We start from the raw sequence: 19,206 nt of genomic DNA on the forward strand, positions 1-19,206 counted from the left end.
CCAAGCAGTCAATTATCACACCACAGTGAGTTCCCCACCTGCTCCTGCAAGCCAGATGAGAGCCCTGTAAGTAATGCTCCTTGCAAAAGTGCCCCTGTGCTCCAAGCCAAAACACTCCATCGAGTGCTTTTCACTGATCTGATCAGCTCAGTCGTGCCCCTTGATAAAAAAGGGGAACAAAACAGAAAGAAAACAAAAATTCCTTCATTACATTGATTTCCTAAAAGCTGAGGCAACAGAAATGAAGGGGAAAGGAAAACTCCTGCACTTGTCACTCCAAGTGGCTTTTGATGCAAAGCCTGTGTGTGACCCAGCAGCCACTGCCTACACACATGACAGAGACAAGAATATGCACAAATACCTCAGGAAAAGGCATGAAAAAACAATAAATACAATACATCTTCAAAGGCATATGAAGGTGCACATCTGGAGAACAGTTTTAACCCATCAAAGATGGATGAATAAATCTGAAGGAACAGACTGAAGGAAGCCCAGATCTGAAGGGAAGCTTGTTCCTCTCATTTCTCAGACACTGCTTCCCACATCCCATAACTCTCAATTGTTCAGGAGGGGAATGAGCTTTTCCTGGTTGGAAGCATCCATCTGATGCCTAGCAGCCAGCAGGATGAGCTGATCAGCCAAACAAAATAGGAAACCTTCAGCTTGACCTCTCTCTTTTATCCAGTTTTTCATTAAACTGGTAGGAACTCACTACCCTTAAGACTTCTATTATTCTATTTAATTTGGATAAAATCTGCCAGTGAGAGAAATGTCTTACAGTGACAGGGTTATGATTTGAGATTTCAGTTTTATCACATTTCCTACTGACTGAAAAGGCAAAAATAATCCATAAATGCCAAATAATGCCTTGCTTTGGCCTCCTTGAGGTGGACACTGCCAGAACAGTGTGCTCTTTGTTGCCTCTGTGCACCCAGAATTACACACCAGTCAAGCTGCAATGGTCTGATTGGGGTGAGAGCCAGGATTTAATGCACCACCAGGCACTGACACTGGACTCCACTTCCAGGCCTGGCTGCTGGCACCTCCAGCACCACCTCTGCCAGCAGCTGAGCCCCAGCTGGCCCGGCACCCAGGGATTCTGCTGAGCTGAGCTCAGGCTCCTGCTGAGCGCTGGCAGATGGCTCCCAGCAGACAAACAAGAGCGGTAAAGTCATCAGATAAAAACAGAGCCCTTCATCTCAAACGCCCCTTGAACCTGCAGTTCCTCTGTTTGCAGCTGAAAGATCGATTTTTGAAATTTTCCTAATGTGTTTTAAACTTGCCTGAGCACTGGGTGCTATAAAGTCACAAATGCAAACACTTTGCTAAAGGCACTGAGTAGGTTAAAATAAAGGAAAGACAGATGTAAACCAGAATCTCTTTTTATCAGCAACTCCAATTCCAAACCTTTAAGTCTCTTTTGGTGAAGCCACAGAAAAAGTTCCATGGCAGTCATCTTGCACTCATATTGAACTCCCCCATAGCTGGATTCTTTTGCCTCTTTGCAGACCTACTGAAAGGAGGTGGGATCTCCCCAGCTCTGGGTTGAAAGGAGTCTGTTCTTACAGGGAAGATCAGCTGAGATGCTTTCACAAATCCCCTCCTGACACCTGTCCCAAGAGCAAGAGCCACGCACCCTGTTTGTCTTCACACCCTTCTCTCCTGTAGGCCCAGTGAAACCCAAAAATCCAGTTTATTGATGACATCAGGGACTCTGTTATGATGAAACAAAAGCAGAAGCAAATGCTGGGTCACACAGAGTTTCTTTTTGCTACTCTCCCACTCCCATTCCCAGGGGCTGAGTGACAGCTGTGTGCTGCATTAATTGATTTGAGATGGTCACAGCTCCGCTCTGCACTCAGGAAAGGGATTTGTTTTTCTGAGTAACAAACACTGCCTTACTCCTGCTAGCCCCACATTAGAAAGGACAAACCCTGCTGCAGAAGAAATCTTTTGCCATTTGGTCCAACAGTGCTGCCAGCTTACCAACAACTATAAAACAGCTCTTGTGATTACTCACAGCATCCTCAAACCCCCTCTCTGTCTGATGGCAAAGGAACCCCAGCAGACTCTGGCAGGAGGTGGGGAAGGGCCCAGGAGACATTTCCTGAGTTTCCTCCCACATTCCCCTCATTTCTGAGCCTCTCTGCTCCTTCACTGGCCACCCAGACCAAGCCAAGTCTCCTGATAAGCCACAGCTCAGCCCCTGCTCACCACCAACACCCCCCTGGATTCCAGGGCTGCACAACACTGGGAATTCCCTGGCTTGGACTGAAGCAGTGGGAATCTGAGCACTCCTGCTGCATCCAAACATTAATCCACATTTCTGTTACTCAACAAAGACACGCTGAGGCCTATCATCTGAGCTATTCCAGACCCAAAAAGAGATGGCAGAACTTCCCCCAGCCCACAAGAAAGAATTTCCCAGTGTAAGCAAGGAGCATAAACCTGGCTTTCACTACAAACATTCACGTGGTGCTGAAAGCAGGGTTTCCAAAACTCACCCTAGCGAAGCACCCAGGAGTTCAGAGGCACCACTGCAGCTTGTGAGGCTCGGAGGCAGTCCTTACATGTCATACATTACACAAGCCCAAGAGCTCCAGCCATCAAGGTCATCACACATTCCCAGCTTCCAAGCCATTGCACACTGCCACTGTCATTCAGCCACTGGCACTTGGCAGCACCCACTGCAAGCAGTGAGTCACCACACACCACGAGCTTTAGTGGTTCTGGCGTGGGGAGGTTTCCCGTGCAGGCACAGGGGCAGCAGCAGAGGTGGAAAGCAGAGAGCTGGCAGTGAAAAAGAAGAGGTGAGCACAAGACACGAAGCATATTTGGGTCTGTCCTAATCTGACCAGTTTGCTGTGAGTAAACCAGGAATGCACAAACCCCATTACCCAGAGCAATCAAACAGCTTCTCAGGGGACAAACATGATTTATGTACTAAGTTCTTATAGGCCTGAAGTCCTGGCAGAAAATGTAATTGATCCAACTTCCTCCTCTGCCCCGTCTGGTGGCCTTAACAAGCTCACACTCCATGTGAGATGAGAATTCCTAAAAGCCTGTCAAACTGCACCACAGAGATGACTGCATGCTATGACTCCCACCCACCTTGCCAAGATGTTTTGTTTTCCATCCAGCTCTCCTGCTGAACCATCACATCTCCCCTCATCCCCAGCATCAGGGGGATCCCCAGGGTCTGGGGAACCCTGGGCTTCCAAGGGCAGTGAAACAGCTTCAGGAAATGCTCCTGGCAGAAATCAAGTCTGGAGTTTCACCTTCCCCTCCTCTTTGTGACTGAGCTTCCCATCCTTTACAGACTTCTTTATTCAGGGAGAACACAGTTACAGCATCCATTGGAGTAAAGGTAGTAAACAGGAGACGTGCTGCTGCTCAGGGAGCTGCCAAGCACACTACAACAAAGCAAAGCATGCCACCTTGGAATGCCTGCAAGAGTTATATATACTGAAACACTGTGAAATTCTAAATTGAAGCCAAGCCTGAAGAGTTTGACATATACAGCCACACATACCACAGGAAACTATTTTGGGTTGAAGTACTGTTGGAATTCCTAAGTTTAATTAGCTGCCATGCTCCAGATTTCACAGACTACCCGTAATCCAAAGAAATCTAAATATTAAAAATACTTGAACTAGGCTCTGAAAAGATCTGAGGGAGGAATTCCTAAACCAGCTCTTTCCAACGAGACATAAAACTCACACATGCAGTCTCCCAGGCTGGTGCATTCACCCAGGAACCCACACCCACCATTCCCAAAGGATGAGGCACAGCGCTGGGGACAAACCTCCTTCAGAGGACTCCAGGAAACCCCTGGATCACAAACTCAGGGTCCCCTGGGAGACTTGCATCTCTCTCCCTGGCAGCCTGAGGAAGGTTACCTGTTGTGTTATGCAGTGAGAGTTCTATCATCATTATGGTGCAAGGACTCGAGGAGTTTCGCGCCTCCTCGATGGTTCCCGCAGGCAGCTCCTCTGGCACTGCCTGTGCCTGTTCCTGATCCTTGCAGCAGCCACCCAACTCCTCTGACTCCTGATCCCACCAATCCACTCTTTTACACCACTGCTCTTATTGGCTGCAGCTGTGGCCTGTTACCATCAGGCCTGCTCCTGATCTTTGGTAATTGGTTCAGCTGCAGCTCTTCAGGGGACAAGATTACATTCTACACCACCTTCATTCACCCATAGTGTATCCCCCTACAGCTAACAGAGTGATGTGAGCAGCCTGGCAGATCTCTGGCTGTGCCAGGGATCAGTTTTGGTGCTGCTATTGATGGGCCAGCTGACAGCTCAACCACTGCTCACCAGCAGAGAGCCCTGACTGGGGAGATACCATCCATGAAAGCACTGGCCCATGGAACGCTGCAGTCAGGATCCCCAGGGGAGTGAGGAAGGGAGGAGGCAGCTTCTCCAGGTCAGTGACTGATCTGGAACTCATCAGTTTGCACTGGAGGAAGCCCAATCCTTCAGGAACTCTGTGGGAACAGTGCTGGGAACAGGAACCCCCCCAGCCCCAGGACATGGCCACGCAGGACACGCTCTCTTTCTGATCCCTTTGTCCCCAGCTTCCTGGGGCAGCTCTGGACTCGTTCCACAATGAACTGACTGAGCCTGTGCTTTTCCTTCCTGCTGCCAAGTAAAGATAAAAATGTGCCCTATCAGGAAGATAAATGTCAGCTCCTGACCTGCATGAGCACACTCCCACGTTCTCACCTACAGGATGTGCACTGCACAGAAGTTAACCCCAAATGCTTTTCCCTTGGACCCAGCCTCAGCTCCAGGCCTGACACAGCTGATCCGAGAGCATCCTCCAGCTGGGCAGTCCAACTGGCACCCCTTTAGGTCTCAAATTCATCTTGAACATCCACCTTGCAGCTCAAGGATGCATGACAAGTTACAGAGCTCTACTGCATCATGACCAGCTGCTCTATGCTACTCATTTCAAGAAACTTATGCAGTGAATTATTTAGGAAAAAAAAAGGATCAGTTCAGAAGCAACAACTAAACAGTTTTAGAGAGCAATAATTCAGTTTCCACAGCAATTAAACTGTTTACTACAGGGTTCGAGATGAGCTATTTAGTTTTCAACAGCATGGTGACATTTTGTTTTCTGGTACAATGTCAAAATCTAAAAATCAACCAGCTAAAAAAGCAAATTAGTACAAAAAGGGTGTATGAGCCAAAGAAGAAACACATTTTTTAAATTGATTAAGCAGTAATCTAAGAATAAGACAAATATATTTAAGAACTAACCATTCCAAGAACACCTGCACTTCCTTAATTAAGCATAATGAAGGAATTGATTGTTTATGTAAGCTCCAAGAACATGGAAGGCTGTTGTGAGAAACAACAGTAATTTGGGACAAGGTTTTGAACTAAGTTAGTGAAGGCAAAATGAAGTCTCAAAATGCTCAGAACCTGAGACATTGGTTTATTTGGGACATCATGCTACCACTGCATTTACTGCAGGACTTTTCTGCAGCATTGGTACCAAGCCTTGACAGAGACAGGAAACTGAACTTAAAGGGCCTGATGTAGTAATTAGTCCTGCTAAAGACATTTCTGAGTTTTTAGGCACTGCAATAAAAGTCCACTACCAGCAGATTTATGCTGCACGCCTCTCACAGATCTGCAGATCCCCCCAGGCTTCCCAAACCATTGGGAGTGGGCACTTTTGGGGCAGGAGCCACATGATGGAAATGCTGCAGAAGAGAGAGAACAGCAGCACCCAGAGCCAGCATGTCCCTGCTCTGCCCAGCCAGGGCACACTGGGGACAGGCTGGCTCCCTGTCCCTGCTCTGCCCAGCCAGGGCACTCTGGGGACAGGCTGGCTCCCTGTCCCTGCTCTGCCCAGCCAGGGCACACTGGGGACAGGCTGGCATGTCACACAGAGCTGCAGCAGCAGCAGCTCCCCATGTGCCCCACAGAGCCCTGACCTCCCCAGAGGTGCCCCAAAGGCTGGAAGCCAATCTGGCCAAGGGCACATGGCCCAGGAGCTCTGCAGCAGCTGAAAACCCCCAGAACACAAAGCTGGGAGCTTTCTGAACACACATTCTGTGTCCATGCCATACCTGCAGCGTCCCTGGTCCTGCTGGAGCAGACAGTGAGGAGTCACCTCATCAGAAATGCAGTGTCTGCACCCAGCCAGAACAAAGCATGCCTTGTTCTCAAGTCTCACCCCAAAACCACAGCAACCAACCCCACTTTGAGACAGAAATCAAGGAATTGCTTGCTGTAACTCATCATCCCTCAGCCTGAGCTGCTGGTGCCCCAAAGGACAAGCTAACCCTCAGCAAACCAAGTTGACTGGATGCCAAGGCTGTCTAGTTGGCAAAATGCACTCAGAGAATGAAAAAAACCGAGCAGCGAATGTTGTTTTCCTGTCTTTTTGCTAACCATATGGACATTTTCCCTAGCACAGCTCTTAAGTAGGACAGGTACCAGAGATAGCTGCAGTGAGTGGGCTGTACTCCACATATTTCATCACTCCACTTCCAAACCTCACCACTTCAACAGTCATCTCTAGAGCAAAATTATTCTCCTCTCTTGTGGCATGAAAATGCCCTCTCCTATTATGGTTTCATAGCCTCTCTCATACCTCTGGCCATTGAAGCTGGACCCTCAATTTACTCAAGTGATCTGCTTCCATCTGACACTCCAGCTTCCTCACTGAAATGATCATTTACCTCACGCTGTTTTAATTAATTGTTACCTCCTTGGGTAACCTTGCTTAACCAACAGAGCAGTCCTTAAATTGTCCACTTCACTGAATGTTTTACCCTTACTTGATTGCTGCTCTGATTTAGCCACACAGTTGTTCTCAAATTTCAAACTAGGCTCTTTCTCTGCTACTCTGCTTCACATAAATGTTTCTTTATTTTATTCTCTGCTCTTTGTGTTCTTCTTCAGGCCCCCTGCTGCTACCAACTCCTTGTCTCTACTGTGTGAAGCCCTCTGCCAACCTTCCACCTCCCTTCCAACCTCCCAAGGCTTCTCCGTCTCACCACCTTCCCTCCTGCCCTCCAAGAGCATTCTCCTTCCTTCTGGAGCATCCCTTCCACAATCCTTTCCTTCCTGCTGACAGGAGGGCTCTGACACTCCTCCCAGGAGAAAGTTCAGCTTCTAAATAAGAATGGGTGAAGGAAGGCACCCTGCCCTGAGAGCAGCCAGCAGCAGGACAAGGCTAGGGCCGGCAGAGCAGGACAAGGACAAGGCTAGGGCCGGCAGACCTGTGCCCCTGCCCAGCCCCTGCTGCCTCTCACCAGGGATGGAAGAAGCTGAGGGATCTGGGACACAAACAGAGCCCAATTTGCACCACTATTTATAGAACATATTACTCTTTCAAGTGGGAAGAGCTGCTGGTGACAGCTGAGGTGGTTCTGGAAAGGATCCAAAGCATTGAGGCAATCCTTTTCCAGAACACCAGGGCACAAGCTGTTCTGGAGCTGGCATGCCTGTGGTGTCACCTGTACATCCCCAAGGGCCAGCAGGCACAGCCAGCACCTCGGGCAGCACCAGGGAAAGCAGGGAAACCTCCCAAGGGTGAATCCCCTCTCCCCTTTCCAGAGGAGCTGCATCAGCTTGCTCAGGAACAGCACAAGCCCAGAGCACTCAGAGTGCTTTCCACTGGGAGTTAACTTCCTGAAGGTTTATGGTCTTTTACTGTATTAACATTTAAAAGCTGCTGCTAAAAAGAGCAAGCAAAATTCCTAAACATCCTTCAGGAAATTTATCCAACATACCTACTCAGTATGAGGATGAAAGTAAAAATCCACTAAATAAATCATCCAACCTACTTAGTCCTGCAAGGAAGCAGCTTAAGACAGGCATATTGCCTGAGAGTTGTTTTTAAAATACTTTTAAAATCAAGTTTAGGTGCTCAATCACTTGTCCAGTGTGTTTTGGGAGATCTTCCTCTGCAATACATTCAGCCCATTCGCTTTAGACCCAAAGAGGTGACGATGAAGTGACAATGCCTGGCTATTTCTCCCTTAATCTGGCTTAAAGCTGGTCTGTTCCTAGCAGTTACCCAGGCTTTTGTGAAACACCTCCACACTGGCAGCAATTCACCAGTGGAAACAACTTCTCAAGACTCTGGGGTTTCTTTTTAATTGCTCTAAGGCAAAACAAGTTACTGCTCTTGAAAGGAAAGGAGCAAGATTGGCACCAGGCAGACTCGGACACCACCTGAAACCAAACCACGAAGCTGAAAGCTCTCTGGCAAAGAGCTGATGAAGCTCAAACCCATCGAGGGTGAGCCCTGATTTCAGGTGTCAGACACTGCCCATGCTCTCCTGGCCATGCCACAGAGAGCAGCCCACATCCCCCCATGGCAGAGGGAACGTGGCTTTTCTCCCTGATGCAGATCTGCTCCTCTGCAGCACATGAGAAAAATGAATTTGTACTCCATTTGTAAAATCAGCTCAAGATTTTCCCACAGATTAGGTGGGGAACAACAACAAACTCAACCCTCTTAGTACAAGACTCTCAGTAGCAATGGCCTGTTAGACAAGTGAAGCACAAAACAGTTTGTTTGTGAGAGAAACAGTTTGTAAATGAGAGAAAGCATCAAAGACCCAAGGCAAAAATAAACATGTTCTCAGCTGCTGGACCCATCAGCAGTTACTGAACTACATTAAATAAATGTTTTCCACTTGTTCTGTTGTCTAAACAGATCCATCAAAACACACAATTTCTCTATTGATAGGTTCAGTTCTTTGCTGTTGTTGCCATTTGTGGATCAGAAAGCTCCAAGAGCACTCTGCCATTCCCTTCTGGATACACAAAAGGCAACGGCTGGAACAGGATAGGAAGGATAACAGCCCCATGTGCATTTTCACTGCTTCATCCAGCTGGGCACACATAAACCTGGAGAAGTTCAGCATTTGTCCATAAGGCTCAGCAAGTGTGTTTGTGCTGGATGCTTGCTGGCTGCCAAGACAAAATGTTCAATAATATGACCTATGAAGGAATGCCCAGATTGGTTTTGTTTCTCTTATTCCCTTCACTGTTGCAGTTTCCTTAATTAAAAAATGCATCTAATTATAGGCTGATATGTAATTCTCACTATAGCAATCCCTAGCACTTAAAAACTGTGAGTCAGGCCCCCAAAATGATGATTAAGCACAGAAATGAGGCATCTGAATTACAACAACCCACACTGGATTTTTACTTGCCTTTGGGGGGGCCAAGCCACCATTCACATCTGCAGCACTTCCCTGCAGGTATGAGGGCTGAACATTTGGTTTCATTTCCATGCCCTGAAAGCAGGACTGTCACAAGGGCCTGACTGCTGGCACAGCTTTGCAAGGGGGCATTCTCCAGGTTACAGGGGTACCCCCAGCCTCAAACCCTTCAGCATCCTTTGCTGCTTTGCTCCGGGGGAGGAAATTCTGCAGGGGCATCCCCTGGCCTGCGGAGCTCCAGAGCCTGAAAACAGCTGGGATCCTGGTCCTTGGCCAAAGCTGCCCTCCTCATGACCCTAAATGCTGACCACCACAGTGATAAACCCCAAACTCCTGCCCAGGTAACTGAGGAATTGTGGTAGGCATATAAACTTGCTGAAGACAGCATTCACTTCATCATTCCCATTCTCATCTGATCCAACAGCATTCCTCTGCTCCTGCCTCATGAATATTGCATCTCCTTTCTATCCCATGTTACAGCCACACCCTAGAGAAATTAATTCTCATGCTTTTTCCATTGCCATTAGGGACTCAATAGCACAACTCAGGAGACTGCAGGGTCTGAACCTCACTCAGACAAATAGGAAGGTAACATTGCCTGAGTGGATGGCAGTAAATGACCCACAAGGAGCAGGGATAATCTACAGACTGCATTCCAATTAGGAATGTCTGCTGCAGCATTCACTACTGCTGGCTCAGTTGTGACAGAACTCACAGCTGCAGCAGCAAATCTGAAATTCACCAGTAGCTGGCAACTCATTCTTTATACTGTAAGTAACTGTGAGCTACTGTCCAGGAACAGGGATTCATATCCCTGGTGAATGCTACACATGGAATAAAGAGCTCTTCTATTCGCTCTGAAGTAGATAAATGCTTCAATAGAAGTCATGGGAAGAAGAAAAACACTGAAACAAATGCATTTCCCACATCACAAGCTGGTAGCCCTGCAGGTTGTGGCAGCAGGGACCAAACCCTGAGCTCAGCTATTGGGGCACCCTGCAGAACAGCCACACAGCCTGGCACTTACCAGGGAAATCCCTCCTTGGCACGGCAGTGCAGCCACAACCAACATCCAGGGAGGCTCCAAGGGTCTGCAGTGTCCCCCAGCCCAGCCTTTTGTGCCCCTGGGTGCCCTCTGGGGCTGGGCAGTGCCCCTCAATGCTGCTCACCTGTGCTGCACGGCTGGGGCCAGTGAGAGATGATTGATTGGGCACAGCCCCACCCCAGCCACCCCTGACTCTGTGCCTGCAATGCTCCTTCCCATCAAAAACTGCACTAACACGTGGGAAACCCACCCCATTCATCACAATGCATCATCTGCACAGCCAGGATCTCACTACACACATTCCTGGAAGGAAAATCCTTCTGAGCACAGAATGTCTCTCTGCAAGCTTATGGCACTGTAAAAATAATAATTTCTGGACAAGGATGATTATTCACAGCATTCCCAACCAGCACTAGCGGCGACCTAGACCTGAAGTTCACTTCCAAGAGATAACCATGCCATGTACAGAGTTTCCTAATTCCCTTTATAGCTCTGCTTCCTTTGCTGTACAGGAGTCCCTGGGGAGCCAAAGTGTCCCCTGCAGTTCAAAGCAGGAGCACTGAAGCCCAGATGAGCAACCCCAATAGTCCTCATCCCAGATTTTGCCATTGGGCCTAAATCTGACTGACTCACTGAGAAAGGCAGAGAGCTTGGGGTTCAGCATCACCACTCACTGCACATTTCAGCCTTTTGGACTGGTTTCCTCAGCTCTCCTGGCATTTCTGAGCACTGCCCAGAGCAGAGGATCCCTCATCACCCTGCCCTGGGACACCACCACAGCACCAGCAGAACAAGGGAACCTCCAAACACTGAGGCAGATGGAACAGAATTCCCAGAACTGACATTTGGCCAAGATGGACCACATAGAAAAATATTAAAATCTTTTCATTGGAGAAAATAAAATGTCTTGTTTGTTTGTCCTCCATCTCTGACAGGAAATACAAAGCTGTTGTTTCTCTATTACAGCAACAGCCACTCCTGGCATTCCAGAAATATGCAGAGCAAGTTTTTCCCACAAGAAAGCAAGGAAAATAGCTGATGATCTGTTTTCCTAGCAGTCCTTAAAGTACAGGGGATCTGTATAGCAGCTGTTAAATGAAAGCTGGTGGTGCTTCCTTGGAGCAGAGGCAAGCTGATAAGTAAAGCTTTATCTTGTAATAGGTGAAGGCAGTCTGCAATTGACCTGGAAGTGCTGGAGCATCAAGGATGCAAAACAACAGATGCCCTGATCATCAGTGGGAGCTGCAGGACTCTGGACAAGGGTACTGCTAGCTCAGATGGGGAAGGAGAGAGAGGAGTAAATAATTTCACACCAGTTCTCTGTATCACTGCTGTGAACATTAATTGGACAATTATAGAAGGTGCCACTCCAATAGTCTGGGCTCCCCTTGAGGCTGAGGAGGGCCTCAAGCAGCTTGAGAATGGGAATAGACTGAAGAACAAGCGCAGGGGAAAATAGAGGGAAAATATCAACACAATAGTTGTTCAGGAAATGTTCACGATGCTTTCAGCAAACATGAAAGACATTAGAAGTGTTAACCATTTCTATTCAGCTGTTCCCAGCAGCTTTAAAAGCCCCACTGTAGCCACATCTCCATTTGAAAAAAGCATCTCTAAACCAAGAAATTAAGGAGTGCATTTTCCAGCAAACGGAACAAAAAGTCAAAATAAAAGTCTGTTGATGTAATGCAATAACAACAAAAAGCCCACACCATTCTGCTAGCCATAAAATATTGTATAACAATCTAATTTCATAACTGTCACCTTTATCCCGAATGGAGCAGTGGGAAAGTGACCTCCAGAATCCTGCTGAAAGCTGGGATTTAATTCTCCACAATATAATTCACCTTGTTAAAGATTTCAAATACCACTAAGGTCAAGGCAGCGGGCACACCTTCAGGAAGCTCAGAGCTTCTGCAGCAAACACTTCACAGAAAAAAATGCTTTGCCAGGGTCCAGGGACTTACCAGTGCCTTGTCCCACCCCATCTGCTGTTTATCTAATCAGGTTAAATTCCAAGACCGGGGAGAAGAACCTCCGGTCTTCTGCATGTAAAAACTGTGACATGACAACAGCTGAATCCACACTGAGGTTTACAAACACTACTGAGCTTGGATGAATGTGCTTCAGTCTGAATTTAACTGTGTGCAGCTGTGTTAAAATGCTTTAGCATCAGGAGCAATTTCCTTGCATTCTGAGAACCCCATGCAGCATACAGAAAAAGATTAACATATACCCAGGGACTTAAAATTTAAGTATTTTTTTGGTGCTCAGAAAACTGGAACAACAGAAGGCTGCAGTCCAAACAGCTTCCTCATTTCAGGGAGGTTGATCCACACTGGGCAAAGACAAATTCTAAAGGGTGAAAGACAATTAAAAATCCAAATGGGAACATCCATACATGCAGCAGTGCCTGGTGTGTGCCTGGCAGACTTTGGGGGCCCCAGCTGGGTAACCTGAATTGCAGCAGAGTCCCCAGAGCCTGGCTGTGGGCCCTTGGCTGCTCCCAGCTAACAGGGAAGGAGCCTCAGGGAGCTGGCCACATCCTCCCATATCCACTGGCAGACTGGGGCTTGTACAAATCCAGAGGAGAGCAGCAATCCAACACGGAGCAGGATACCAGGGATCGCAGCAGTCTGTTTCACCAGCACTGCCAACCAGAGTCTGCAAGAAAATGCTGCTAGGGTCAAGGAAGGAGAGAGCAGAAGCTGGAACTCAGGAATTTAAATCAATTCCTATCCTGCCAGCACAGCTCTCATCTGCAAAGGCACTGAGAGCTAACTCAGATAACTATTTCTCCTTGTTTCCATGTCATTCAGGTATCCTCCTTGAAGATATGGAGCCAAGCCTCTCTACAGCTTGCTTTCTTCATCACAGCCTCCAAATAACAACATGCAATTAGAACATTTCTTTCACCTTTAACCTGCTCCTCAAAACTGTACCTCTTCACCAAAACTACTTCTCATCCCAGCTGGAAACCACAAATTGCAAATACTCCATTTACCACCAATGAAGCAAATACAACAGCAACAACAACAAAATCAAGTAAAATGTTGATGGAAACACAGCCAGGCAGTAGCACTAAGGACAGAAAAATGAACTGGATTTGGCTCAACACGTGGGCATATCCATGAGTTTCAGGGCAGGGCTTCTCAGGGCATAGAGGCAGAACTAACCTAATCCAGCATCTCCCAGACCTATTCCTAGCTCTGTCCTTCATATGCATCCAGGGAAAGCAGGGATAACTCTGTATCTGATGAACCTGTTTAAGAAGGGCCAAAGTCTTATCTAAAGCCAACCCGAGCAATGCAAAGCTTAATCTCAGATTTGCCTTGAAATAGCCCAGTGAGGATCCCCAGACTCACGTAATTTGCAGTGCTGCCATAAAAAGAGAAGGAAAAACCCCATGTGAATAAGGAAACCCTTGCTGTGCTGCACTCCGTGCAGGCAGGAGCAGCTGGCAGGGGGCATTCCAGGGGGGAAAGCCCCTCTGGCACCTGGGAGCAGAGCAGGGCTCCTGCAGGGCAGCAGCAGGGGAGGCTGCACAGCCTGGGCACATCCCCACTGCCAAAACCAGGGCCTGGGAATTCTGTGCCCTGGGTGATGGCCATGGCAAATGGACAAATCTGCTGGGAAGGAGCAGCTCACCCCAGCCAAGGGGAGCAGGGCCAGTTTGGCAGTGCCAGAGCCATCACTGGGGAGCAAGGACACAAAGACACAAAGACACAAGGACACAAAGACACACAGACAAGCTGTAGCAGATGCTCTGGCTGCAGTCAGGTCATGAGCAGTGAGTTCACAGGGGACATCTGCCACCCGTTTGGCCAAGTCACCCCCAGAACAATCCCCGGTGACCTTTCAGCATCACACAAAAGTGAAGCAGCAGAAGCAAGAACACGGCTGAATCCCAGAGAAGCCTTGCTGGTGTCTGGCAGGGACTGCCCCAGCTCTTCCTGAAGAGCCTCTGAGGCTCTCCCCATCATGCAGCCCCTCCAGGGGGCTGCTGGCAGCCCAAACCCACTGGCCCCACAGCGCTCCCACTCCCCAGAGGAGCTCCATCCCCCACAAATGAATGGCAGAGTCACATAAACACGCAGTGCTTGGGATTCTATGTGGCTCTATGGAGCTTGTCAGGCAGATAAAAAGATCCAGTTCTGCCTTTAATGAATTGCAGTATTTTAAACAGAATCATCCTAAAGGTATTACTGTATGCAATTTACTTCAGCAAATAGCAGACAACAAGTAAAACCATTTTTGCCTAAATAATCTCAGCAGCACGAGGCCCTAAAAAACCCCCTAAGCAATCTGTAAAAACAATTAGGGCTCAATAACATTAACCACCTCAGAGGATGACAAGCCATTATACTGCAGGCAGATTAGACACATTAGCTATTAGTGGCTCTAATGATGGTCTTGCTCCTATTTTGACCACTTTGCAGCTCAAAATTGAGCAGTTTTACCATCTGACTGACAGAATATTCAACATTTGTCAGACAGGAGATGCTTTCACTGTATGACTACCCTCAACCTCTAGTCTCTTGAAATTTAAAGGCATCCATGGCTAATTATGCAGGTATTTTCTGGAAGTGCATTCAAGCACAAAACCCCCACTGAATCATTCCACGAGAACCAGGCCACTCTGGGTTCCTGCAAAAGGGGCCAGATCTTTCCTGAAGGTTTCTGGCTGTGCAGAGAGGAGAAGGAAGCAGCAGTGGAGACTGAGGGGCCACCACCACTTGGCTGCCAGGGTTCAACCCAAACTACCCCAAATTGCCCCAATGGTTTCCCTGAACTTGCCAAGTCACTTAGTGAAGTTCTCCTTTGTACAGAAGGCAAAGGGGAATAGTCTTTCTGAGGTTTGGAAAATGTTATTTCATTGAATTAATCACCCAAGATCCAGTTCAGCAATAGGAGTCCAGTGAGTCCATGGGAGCAGAAAGCCCCAAACCCAGCAGGTGCTTGCTCTGGGTAGCAAGAGCCTGGCTATGCAATCCCCCAAGTGCCACTCTATTACACAAAGCAGAACTGGATTTTCAGCCCAGATTAATTCCAACTTATGCTTCAAATGGAGTGAAACCAAAATTGCCTGTTAACCAGAACGTGGCAGGAGGGCTAGGGAGAACAGCAATTAACAGTGCTCTTCAGCAATATTTGATTAATAATAAAGAATACTTTACATTAGACTATTATGGAAAGCCATTACTTGAAAGTTCACATGCAGGTTTTCTGTGAAGCTCTATCCCTCCTTTCCCATTCCAACAGAGACTGACCTTCTCTGGAATTTTCCAGCAGAAAGTTAAATTTGGAGTTTTTACAGCTGGCTTGCTTAGGGACATCAGCAGCAGAGCAAAGAGTTTCTGTTAACCTCAAATACACAGCAGCTTGCCTGACACGGGCTTCAACTTCAAAATCTTCCATCATGAAGAGAAGCAAATTAAAGCAGCAAAAATAGAGTTCTACTTCACAAGTGTTGGAATAATACAGTTTACTCCACTCACTACATATCTCCAGCACACAATTTCTCTTAAAAACTACTCTTAAAGCAGGTTGATTTAAAGCTCATTGTATTTAGTGCTGTAAGAACTCATCAAGAGGCTCAGACAAGAAACAACAGCTCCTTTTATTGCATGAGACTCCCTTCAATAGCATCTCTGAGATAATCACTGTGCTTAGAGAGTAGAAAAACATGTGGGCAAGTGGAATAGCTGATAAGCCACACAGAGTTTGTTACTAAACCATGTGGTGGAAATGGTCTGAAACTGTTTTGTAAACTGGAGCTGCAGCAGCACTATCACTCTTCAAACATTTGGTTTACTAACATGACAACTGATAGACCAAACTCTTTCCTACATAACCTATGGGGCAATTTTTTGAAAAGCTGGATTCATGTGCCCCCAAAAATGGGGGAATTTGGTGCACAGGATCAAGATTAACTAATAGTCAAGAAGATTAACGTAGCTTCTAGGGTTAGTTAAGTGCTTTAGGAGAGGGATCCTGCATCTTATTGGAACTTATAGCCTGTTCTGTATTAAAGACAGGGCTTTTTCCAGGCCTGCCTAATGAGAGAGAATCAGCACATTCCTGCTCATCACCCATCACTGCTCAGACTTCCTCCAGGCTCTGGGGGCTACCCAACAAATGTGCGTTTCAAGAACTGTAAGGATTCTGTTGATGTTGTCAAAGCTTGATATTAACATCAGCTCCAGTTCATGAGAAAGGCAAATACATTCAGAGAATACTGAAGAGCTTAAAATAAACCTGTATGCCGCTTAAAAACAAACAAAAAATATTTTTAAAAAGGAAAATAAGTCCCTTGAATTTTGGATCTGATTCATTTTACTAAAGAGGGTGTTTCTGGGGGCATTCTGATTACCACTCACTCTGATCTTTACTTTGCTACTTGCTACAGGAACAAAAATCCAGCTTTCCTCCAAGAAAGGGAGGGAAATCTGCCTCTCTTCCAATTGCCTGTATTTCACCCAAACACGTGAGGAATTTTGGAGGGGATGCAGGTCTCCGCTGCAGACGCTTTTAAAGGAGAGTGATTAAAGATTCCTGCCCAGCGCAGGGACCCGCTGGGTTTCCCCGGCTGGCAGCGGGGGTAGCTCGGCTGCAGCTTGCCCCTCTCCCGTGCAGCTGGGCAGGCGAAGCGGGCCCCAGGGATCATGGCCATGTCCCAGCCACGGCAGGAGCAGAGAGGAGAGGGAAAAGGTGCCTTTTCACGTGGCTTCTCTAAGAAACCGCACAGAGCCCAGCAGCAGCGCGGAGCCTCCCGAGGCTGCTCGGGTGCACATCCGCGGAAACCCTCCCTGAGCATCCCGGGGTCTGTGCAAAAACATCCATCCCTGAGCATCCCGGGTTCTCTGCACAGACATCCCTGCACATCCCGGGTTCTCTGCACATCCATCCCTGCACATCCCGGGTTCTCTGCACAGACATCCCTGAGCATCCCGGGTTCTCTGCACAGACAGCAATCCCTGCGCATCCCGGGAGCCGCACGGGCCGGGCTCTCTCCGGGGCTTTGTTAGCAGCCCCGGAGCTTTGTTCGGTGCCTGATATCCGCCAAGCGAGAAGCATCCCATTGTGCGGGCGCCGCCGCAGCCTCGGAGCCCTCACCCCGCTGGCAGCGCATCCCTGCGGGACGAGCCTCCATCCCCGCTCCGAGCCCCTTCCCCTCCGCAGCCAGCGAAGCCACCCCAAAAAGTTTTGAGGGGCAGAAGGGGCCCTGCCCGCCCACCGTGACAGAACAAAGGGTCGGGGCAGAAGGAATAAAGTTTGGGGCTCGGAGCGGCCGGGCGGGCTGCGGGCGCGGCTGGCGGTCCCCGCTGCCCGTCCCCGCTGCCCTTGGGCCGCGCACGGCGGTACCTGAACCGGGCGACCGCGGTCTGGTTCCTCCTCCACGCCTTGCCCTGCTGCAGCAGCACGCCCTGCACGATCTCCTTCTCGTCGGGCAGCCGGTACACGGGGAACACGTAGAGCCAGCAGAGCACGAAGACGCCCAGGGCGCTGGCGCCCACGGGCAGGCGGGTGCGCGGCCACTTCCACGCCAGCCCCGCCATCCTCCTCCTGCTCCCGCAGCGCCGCCGCGGCTCCGGGCCGCGCTCCGACATCAGGCCCGCGCCATGCGGGGCCGCGGGCGGGGGCCCGGCCCGGCCCGGCCCGGCTCGGCCCGGCTCAGCTCCGCTCAGCCCCGCCGCCGCCCGCCGCCATCGCCGCGGGGGAGCGGGGCTGCTGCTGCCGCTGCGGCTCGCTGCTCTCTCGGCGGCGGTGGCGGCTGCCGCCCTTGCTCACAGTCATTTGGTCCCTCGCGTTCCCCGCCAGATGATGCTCCGCCGCTCCCCGCCCTCCCTCCGCCTCCTGCCGAGCCCCTCGCTGAGCACCGACCCGGTAAATTTCCACCCCGCCCCGGCCGCGGGGGGCTCCGGCCTCGCTGCCCGGCCCGCAGCCGCCGGGGGAGGGAGGGAGGGAGGGAGGGAGGGAGGGAGGGAGGGAGGGAGGGAGACCTCGGTGCTGCGGGCTCCGCTCGGCGCCACGCCCGCCTCGCCCCGCCGCGGGCGCCGAGCGAGGGGGGAACCCGGCCACGGAGGGAGCTCCGCTCCGGCCTCGGCCCGGCTCCCACCGGCCGCTCTCCCCCTCTCTCCTTCCCTGCCGGCGCCTGGCTCCCTTCCCCGGCAGAGGCCGCAGCTTCTCCAAGGCGCCCCGGCGGCACCGACCCCCGCCCGCCCCGGCCCGGCCTCCCTCCCCCGCCGGGACCCCCCCAGCCCCCGGCCCGGCCTCGGGCCCAGCTGAGAGCCCCGGGCCGCCATCACCGCGATCAGCGCCCGGTCAGAGCGTGTCCCGCACGAAGGACATCCCACAGGAACATCCGCGGGTTCAGGGGCTCCGGGAGGACGGAGCAAAGCGGGGCACGGCAGAGTCTTGGGCAGAGCGAGCCCGTCCCTCAGCGCCCGTCCCTCAGCGCCCGTCCCTCAGCGGCTCCTGCACGGAGCTCTGAGGGCGCTTGGCCTCTGCAGCCTGGAGCTGAGGGGCTGGGGGACACCTCGCAGCTCCCTGTGAGGGGAAGCACAGGGACAAGCACCGCTCTCATCCCCGCGGTGGCCCCTGAAGGACCCGAGGGAAGGACACGAAGCTGGGTCCGTGTCTGTGTCAGCACCCAGATGGTGCTGGGCACTGCCAGAGGCTCCCCGGGGAAGCGCTCATGGGATCAACCCGGCACAGCTCAAGAAGCGTTTGGAGAGCACTCTCCGGCTCACCGTGGGTACTTGGGGCTGTCCTGTGCAGGAGCAGGAGTTGGATTTTGGTGATCCTTTTGGGTTTCTTCCACTTCAGGATAGTCTCTGATTTTCCGTGCCCACTAGGATGGTTGGGTCTGTGAGGGGAGCGCGGTGAGGGGCTGATGGTGCCCCAGCCCTCTGGGGCTGCTGCTGCAGTGCTCGGAGAGAGCAGCCACCCACAAACC

At 50.2% G+C, this 19,206-nt stretch overlaps 1 protein-coding gene across 1 annotated transcript in view; it reads right to left on the reverse strand.

The window, feature by feature from the left end:
* The window catches only part of ST8SIA1 (ST8 alpha-N-acetyl-neuraminide alpha-2,8-sialyltransferase 1), a 94,686-nt gene extending 76,243 nt beyond the window's left edge, over positions 1–18,443 (reverse strand). The window contains exon 1 of the mRNA XM_054631814.2: positions 17,613–18,443. Within this exon, the coding sequence (XP_054487789.2) occupies positions 17,613–17,857 (245 nt within the window). The 5' untranslated portion in view covers positions 17,858–18,443. The remainder of the gene's footprint in view (positions 1–17,612) is intronic.
* Between the last annotated feature and the right edge of the window lie 763 nt (positions 18,444–19,206).

Source organism: Agelaius phoeniceus, chromosome 5 (assembly GCF_051311805.1).
Source record: "Agelaius phoeniceus isolate bAgePho1 chromosome 5, bAgePho1.hap1, whole genome shotgun sequence".
NCBI lineage: Eukaryota > Metazoa > Chordata > Aves > Passeriformes > Icteridae > Agelaius > Agelaius phoeniceus.